Source organism: Hakea prostrata, chromosome 7, assembly GCF_041222555.1.
Source record: "Hakea prostrata isolate BN-2017 chromosome 7, UWA_Hpros_2, whole genome shotgun sequence".
Classification (NCBI taxonomy): domain Eukaryota; kingdom Viridiplantae; phylum Streptophyta; class Magnoliopsida; order Proteales; family Proteaceae; genus Hakea; species Hakea prostrata.
The window spans coordinates 2,007,322-2,015,539 of NC_142606.1; the positions used below are offsets into that span (position 1 = coordinate 2,007,322).

An 8,218-nucleotide genomic window follows, 5' to 3' on the forward strand; every position below is an offset into this window, starting at 1 on the left:
GCATCTATATATATATATTGGACCACAGTCCAAAAAGAAGACAATTTTTATTGAATACTTATTATTTCCAAAAACTTTGGACCACCAATTTGAACGGTACTTACACACAAAATAGTTGATGCCTTCTCAACAAGAAGATTTGTCAGTTTATCCCAAAAAAAAATATCAAATAATTGGACGACACCGACGAGGACAAGTTTGCATTCCTTCCTGTTAGCTGTTCATCTCATTTACCTCACTTGATGGTGGAGATGGATTTTGTCGTTTTTTCTCTAAATATTTAATCATTTTTATTATCAAGCAAAACTTTGATGTCCTTTTAGAGCTTCAGCTACTTTGAATTTAAGTTTTGTTTTTCTTTTTCTGAACAGATGACTATTGATTTTGATTTGATGGTTAAGCTCTTGTCATTTCTAGGGTTAGGGGCTCAAAAACCAAAGACAGGACAGGTTGAGAGAGTGTCAAAGTGAAACCAAAAAAAAAAGTGAAACCTTAATTTCGGAAGTACAAAATGTGAAGATCGAAGTCCCATGTTACGTATTCAGAGTGAAAAGAAATAAACAAGGGATAAAGCAGTGACTTAACAAGAAAGAAATGACAGTAAACAATGGATTAAAGACACTGGTTGGGTTTTGTCAAATGACCAAATAAGAACAATCGCTTTCTGAACCACTCAGAACATGTATTAATTTCTGACCTATAGTGGAAGGTCTTTTGCTTTGCTTCCTTTCTTATGTTCAGCAAACAAAAGCAGAAGAAGAACAAGATAAAGAGAATCCTTGTGATTTCAGAGAACTCAGTTGGGTTTTTGAGTTGAAAGATGGGGAGAGGTAAGATTGAGATCAAGAGGATTGAGAACTCAACAAACAGGCAAGTTACGTATTCAAAGAGAAAGAATGGGATCATAAAGAAGGCTAAGGAGCTCACTGTGCTTTGCGATGCTAAAGTTTCGCTTATCCTCTTCTCTAGTTCTGGGAAGGTGTCAGAGTATCGTAGCCCTTCTCTCTCGTATGTACTGTTTTCCCTCCTAGGGTTTTCTTTACCCTGAACCCATGAAGTATCTGTTTCATAGGGTTTCTTCTGTTTTGTTGTTCATTCTATTTGGAGTTCTTCTGTAGGTTATATTCATCACATTAACTCTTTCTCTCTCTGTGGGAAATTGTGTTTTGATGAAGAAGAATGTCAGAGATCCTGGACAAATACCACAAGTATTCAGGAAGGAAACTATGGGATGCTAAACATGAGGTGGTTTCCTTCTCCATCTCCTTCTCTTTCTCTCTCTATTTCCCTCTCACGCACAGATGATTTTGTTGGTTGCCTGTTTTGATGTAGAGAAAAACTCCATAGCATATGTTCTTTCTGGCATGTTATGTGCTTATGTAGTTTGAAGCATTTCAATTAAAAAGATCTGCAAAATGAAGCCCTCTCCCCCCTGGGGATGCTAAACTTTTTATTATTTTTTATTTTTTTATTCATTGGGAGGTCTGGAAGGATGCTTCAGTGGAGAAAAATCTTCAAGTGGATTTGCTGCTTGAGTGAGGTTTTGGTGTATATGCCTGCAACTCAAGTACTGTCACGCACACACTTCCAGCTGCACTTTACCTTGATATTAATGGAAAACTATTATGGGGTATTCCACAGTTTCTTAGCAACGAGCTGGAAAGGATAAAAAAAGAGAATGACAACATGCGGATCAAGCTGAGGTTCTCTCTTTCTCTCCAAAAGTAAAAACTAATTAAGATTGGTTTTATTCGAGAGAAGCTTTTGTTTCTGCAAGTAACAAGTTAAATTTGTTCAGGCACCTCAAAGGTGAGGATGTCAACACACTGCATCATAAGGAGCTTGCAATCATAGAGGAAGCCCTTGAAAATGGTCTCGCCAATGTTTGTGCCAAGGAGGCAAGTCAGCTGGTAGTTCTTTCTAAGGTTTTGTATATTTAAATCTGGCCACTGTGAGTGAAGTCCATGATCCAAGATGATCAGTTATTCTTCTGGGAACATGGAAAACTATAAAAACAGTGGTATCAATAATTCAATGTATTGTTTCTTTAAAAGCTCCTTTGAAAGGTGGCCAATGCAAGACCTGATCGATCTTCTAATTCCTTCTCTTTGTCATCACAGATGGAGTTCTTCAAAATGCTTAAGAAGAATGTATGTACAGATCAAGACACTCGTTGTACACTGTCTGTTTGAGTTAGCATTTCACTTCTTTTTTTTTTCGGTTATCGCATCAATAGGGTTATGGTTGGCTTCTGTTCCATGAAAAAGAAGAAACGTTTCCAATTTGCCTTTGTGTTTATTGGTCAAATGTTGCAGGAAAGAATACTTGAAGAGGAGAATAAGCATCTTAACTACATCTTGGTATCTTCATCTCTCTCCTTTGATCACTTTGATAACTAGAGGACTTCTATTTTCTTCCTATTAGTATTAATCTCTCAACAAGGATCAAGATACTAATGAGTTGAATAAACTGTAATCATGTTCTTTATTGACAGGGAAGTAGAAGTAGATCTCATCTCACCTTTGACTTTAAGCAATATTATCGAATCACATAAATCTTTGTGTACATTATGTGATCATGATTTCCATTTCACTACCATTTTCTATACTAATAACTATGATTCTGTTCTCTATTGATAAGATCATCACACCTAGGAGTACTTAAGAGCAATCTTATCGAATCATATGAATCTTTATGTGCATATATGACTGATTTCCATTTCATTATTTTCTATCATTGGGATTTTCTTTTGTTCCTCTTGATATTGAACCCTCAAGAAGGATTAAGATGATTTTGAGTTTGATAAACCAGTCCATATTGCATCTTATACTGAGAATAATGCCCAACTGAATAGTTGATTATTAATGCTGAAACCTGATTATTTAGCAATCACTTAGGTTCCTCTGTCCTCTTTTGGTTTGTAGCTTTGATTAGCTTTCTTTTACTTTTCCTGCTGTTTACATATATTTCATTGTTTTGTAGCATCATCACCAACAAATGTCTATGGATGGTCGTGTGAGGGAGATGGAGAATGATTATCATCACAGAGGAAGAGCTTACCATCACCCGCAGACGCCTTTTGCATTTCGTCTGCAGCCTACCCAACCCAATTTACAGGAGGCTAAATAGAAGAAGTGGTCATGGTATGAAACAATTTAGACAGCTTTCTAGGGTTTTAATATCAAACAATATCTTTATTTAAAGAGTAAACAATCATTGTAACAGTATGGAAATATATATATATATATATGTTTGCTAGATTTATAGACTAAAATATTATACTAATATGGATTGATGCTTCTGCTGGGCCAGTTCATCATAATCTTGAATTCTGAAATTAGAAAAGTTGAGAAGAAATGGTTTTCAGAAATGGTTCCTGACCTATAATCTCTTCCTGTCTTCCATAATGCATGATTGACAGAACCTTTCTTTTCATGGATGAATAACTTGCTTGGCCCCTCTTGGCATAAGAATCAAATGTTATTTTTATGATGCATTATCATAATTTGTGGTGACCTTAATCAATCTTGCATGGCTTCTGCCGCTGCAAACTTAAAACCTAAATAGGAAAAAAATCCATGTTGCTCTTTGCTAGGCACATGGAGGGATGTGGTGGCCCTGGCCATATTGATTACTATCATGCCTAGAAGATGTGCAAGAGTACACAAATGCCAATAAATAATTGTTGCATCAGAAGAAAACACAAGACATTTTGTTTTCACTGATCTGTTCAAGCATTGTCATTTTACTTTGTGGACACAACTTGAACTGCCATTGATAGAAATAGGGTTCTAGTGAAGCTAGGCAACCTAGGGTGCCTATTCTCACAAAAAAATAAAAATAAACTAGGTTGCCTATTAAGAGCCCATATATATCTTATTCATATCCAGCTCTCTGGGTCACCCGATTGAGCAGCAAAACTATGCATGAAGTAACATGTCCATTTCTTTTGAGGGGTATTGAAATTTCTCTCTATCCATGTGAATTAGGCTTCTAGAATCAATTTAAACGTGAAAGATGCAAAAGAGATTGCTTGAGTACCAAGTTAGAAATGACCCATATTCATATGGGTTCGGCTCCTCTTCATGGAGAAGACTTACCTAGAGGCCAAGACTTGAATATTGCGCATTAATGCACAGTACCTGTTGCCAACGGTTGAGATCGAAATCTCGACCGTCCGTCTCGCAGGTGGTTGAAAGAGAGACAGGCGTTTCGATCTCGACCGTTGGCAGCACAGTGTTGTGCTTTTAAAGCGCAACAATAAAGTTGAACCGTACTCGTAGTGCTCAATGAGTAATTAGAATTTGACACGTGTAATATGTTAATACAACAATTATATTGGATTATTCACTTTCACCCTAATTCAAAACTACTCCATGTGAAAACCCAAGTTCAAACCCGACCCGAATCCCATATTTCCCCTTACTTTCACATCCTTGTTACGATTTGTTCATGCTTCTCTTCGTCTCACCAGCGCTTGGTCCCTCTTGCATCCTTGAAGATGTTTTCTAGTATCTTCGTCAATCGTCATGCTCTTCTTCTTGCTCGAGCTCTCCACTGCAAAATATTTGTTTCATCTCCTGTTGTTCCGAAATCTGCTTGGGTGCAATCTGGTCCAAACCTGGTTCCTGAGAATCAAAGAGAGTGAGAGTGGGCCGCATTTGAAGACAGTAAGCCACCTCTAATGATTGAGTCAGATTCAGAAAAACGCAAATCCTCGTATGGATGAGTAAATGCTCCAATAAAAACAATGTATTCTTTGGAATTTGCAGTAGAATAAATGCCAGAATTATTGTAATTGAGCCTATCCTTCTTTGTGCTGAACGTATTGCTTATATATCAATTTCATACCTCTAATGTGGCAAAGATGCCTCGTAACCTCCAATCTTCTTGATCAGTATGAATGATTGAAATCACGCACTATGGATTACTTTATCACAAAGTTAAGAGCGCAATCTTCCTAAATAAGCTTCAAGCAAGCTGCAGTTTATCCCAAACTGATCAGGAGCTCAGAGTCATGTGGGTTTAAATGTGACAGCTATCCCTTAATCCAGCAGTCAAAACGTATGGGTCCAACACTTGAAAAGCTTGAGCGAATGAGAGGCTTCCGATGAGTGCTAGATATTTAATGTATCTCGTAGCATTAAATGCTTAATTTAATGCCTTGATTAACATTTGGATATATAAAGATGAGTTGAATCCCCTTACAATGTTGCTTTTGCCAAGATGCAACATCTCGAGCGCTTGACAAGGGTTCATCTGAAAAGTCCTATATGTTACATGGCATTTCATAGAGAGGCATTCTTCAAAGCCAACATTCTTCCGAGAAGTGCTAGACGAACCCTTCAAACTTGGTTTTAGCCAAATGTTCTTAATGTTTGATTTGTACCGGTTCAATGGCTTGAACCACAATGTATATAACATCTACAAAACATGGGAAGTCATAATTGTAGTTTCAATGCAATGGGACAAGGCAAGACGTCGGGTATTGGCATTCTATCTTTGACGAGACCTGTGTATGTAAAGGAGGATTCTCGAGATTCTTCTGTTTATCCTCTATTTAATAGTTTTATCTTTTTAGATTTTCCCAAAAAACCTAGTTTTTCTAATTTTCTTCGGAGAATTAGAAAGACACGTTAAAATAAGTTAAATAACCATGACAAAGCTTGAATAAATAGATTTGCTGTATAACCAACTCAAGATCTTGTCTTTCATGTTGATCATGGGCATAATCCCCTGTTTCAACATCAATTTAAATAAGAACCTCCTTGGTTCAACCCACCTATTCTTACTTCGAGTTGATGTTGTTTTTGTTTCAGATTAGATTGATTACTTCGATTTTCAGATTTGTTGTAATCCACATTACAGTCTTGCATTATTGTTTTTTCTTCACTTTGGTAGTATTTGCAACGACAAAGAGGGAGATAAATAGGGATATGAAAGGGAAAAAATGGGATTCTAGTCGGGTTTGAACTTGAATTTTCGCATGGACCGGATTTAAGTTAGGGTAAAAATGAATGCTTCACTCTAGTGGTTGGATTAGCATAAAACACGCGTCAAATGGTACTTAGTCATTGGGCACCCCCTGCTACATCTCCTCTATGAAGATGAGCCAAACCCTATTCATATCAGAGTCCAGATCTGCGACTTTGTCGGCTTTTCCACCTCAAAATATAGGGGGGCCAGGGGTGGGTGATGGAAGTTTTTATTTATTTATTTAATATTTGTCAGCTATAGACCCACCGATTTTTATGGTTGTAAAACCGTTGGGAAGCACAAAGTCTAATTATCCAAATCAATTTGTTTCCTATGAATCATGTACTTTTAATTTTAGCTAATTATCCACAAGTCTTGTCAAATCAAAACTTTTTGGTAGAAAAAACATGTTAATGGACATTCTAATTATTGTGCAGATCGAGATAGTGGTTTGAGAATTGAGATCTGAATACGACATCAGCCAACAACAACAATCACTCAATGTCGATTCAATTAGCCCTAGTTCCTAACACATTAGTTGAATTAAGTTTCGTTTAATCCGCTCGATTTCGGTTTAGTTAGTGTGGGCTCTAACTGATTCAAGACAATTTTTAACTTATTCCAAGTGAAAACAACTTAGAATTCAAGAAGACTAATCCGTATATTAAATCCAATCTTTCTTTTTTTCTTTTTAACATTATTATAATACTGTTTTAGTTGACGTCTTGGCACTGATAGGGCATAATGGAATCAATAAAGATAACATTTCGAAGCGAGCCATAATTAGAATCAATTTAAACCCGCTCAAGAACCAGGAATTTATGATGAAATGCTGGAATTCCAATCAGTTTAAGAGGCGGGTCGGAATTGTTCCGATTCCACATGATCTGGCCAATCAAATTCTGATTCAGGCCAATAAAGCATTATTAGTACAAGTGGGATACTAATCAGCTGTTTTCCTTCTTGTCGTTTATATAGGGATTGCTGATGCAAATCCATGATGAGGTGGTTCATCTTTTAGAGCTCGGATTTGATCAATTGATCACCTAGCAGCTCAATTGTACAAAAATTGTCTCCTTCCACAATGCTTTTTATAACATCGATCTCTTGGCACATATAAGAGCTTTCCTTAATGTCAAAGCCTCGGCCACCATTGTAGAATGGAAAACCACGACCATCAGTGCAAAACAAAATAGCATTCGTTCTTGGTGGTGCTAAAGTGGGGCATCCAGACAAATGTGGAGGACAAGTACAATAGGTGGTAGAAACTTCATCAAATATAGGTCCGAATGTGAATAAAGCTGTGGGTTGGTTGACAAGAGTGGAGTTAGATGTTGCAACTCCTTGGTTTTTTTTTTTTCTCTTCAAAATCCTCCTCTAATTTTGAGGGATCTTAAAAGCAGACACTGAAGGTTTCTCAAATGACCCCGTTTATGTGCAAAAAAAAAAAAAAAAAATCACTGGCAACTGCTGTTGTTTGTCATATTTGAAGTTAGGCCTTAGCCTATCAAAGTATTCTAAAAACAACCATATAAGGATATTTTTTTTTGGGGCAAAAACTATAGTAGGATTGTTCAGCGTGTAAGATGACTTGCACCTCTTAGTGTTAAAGTAACGGGTTTGACTCTCTTTGTGGCATTTGCAGTAGTTCCCACTCCTTACTATAGAGCTAGTAATTCTAAAAAAAAGAGTTCGAATCAGTTTCCCGTCAGAAGAAAAAGAAAATAATGTGCTCTACTGGCACTTCTGAATCACAAAGTAAGTGACTGAGCTTAATGCACTGAAATTTTTATTTTTAATTTTTTATATCAATATTTATAGGTAGGCATCACTATTACATGTGGTCCACAAACATCAAAGAACACATTCTCCTTAACAGGGAGGTGATCCAAAACTCCCAAAAAAGATATTCTTAAATCACCTTAACACTCCTGTGTAAGGCAAAGGAGGTAAAGTTTAGAATCTATCGAACTGATTGGGATGGAAAACACCAGCCCACCAGCCCATCAGTGCGGATATGCGGTTCAGGTCAGAGTTGTCTCCGCTAGCCCACCCTAAAGAACGGAACCGGGTAACGGGTCATGGTTTAAATGACTTGGAAATGGATCAAACTGGTTTAGTGCAACAATCGTTAGTTGCAAAAATCCAGCGGCGTGGATTGTGTCGGTGTACCAATTAGGTCAACAAAACTGTCTTGCTTAATGGGTCAACGTTTCGGACTAAAATTCACCTAGAGGCCGAA

The 8,218-nt window shown here is 37.1% G+C and overlaps 1 protein-coding gene across 3 annotated transcripts; it reads left to right on the forward strand.

Moving 5' to 3' along the window:
• Positions 1-694: 694 nt before the first annotated feature.
• On the forward strand, positions 695-3,155 carry LOC149008884 (agamous-like MADS-box protein MADS9). 3 transcript variants are annotated; one of them, XM_089160553.1, is made up of 7 exons: positions 695-1,008; positions 1,179-1,245; positions 1,642-1,703; positions 1,799-1,898; positions 2,121-2,186; positions 2,268-2,360; positions 2,983-3,155. In XM_089160553.1, exons 1-7 carry the CDS (start codon positions 821-823, stop codon positions 3,127-3,129), a joined length of 723 nt encoding a protein of 240 aa, XP_089016679.1. In that variant the 5' UTR covers positions 695-820; the 3' UTR covers positions 3,130-3,155. The 3 variants fall into 3 exon arrangements, with proteins under 3 accessions (XP_089016679.1, XP_089016680.1, XP_089016681.1); XM_089160554.1 differs by having other exon boundaries at positions 2,121-2,150; positions 2,316-2,360; XM_089160555.1 differs by lacking the exon at positions 2,121-2,186 and having other exon boundaries at positions 2,316-2,360.
• The last annotated feature ends 5,063 nt before the right edge of the window (positions 3,156-8,218 follow it).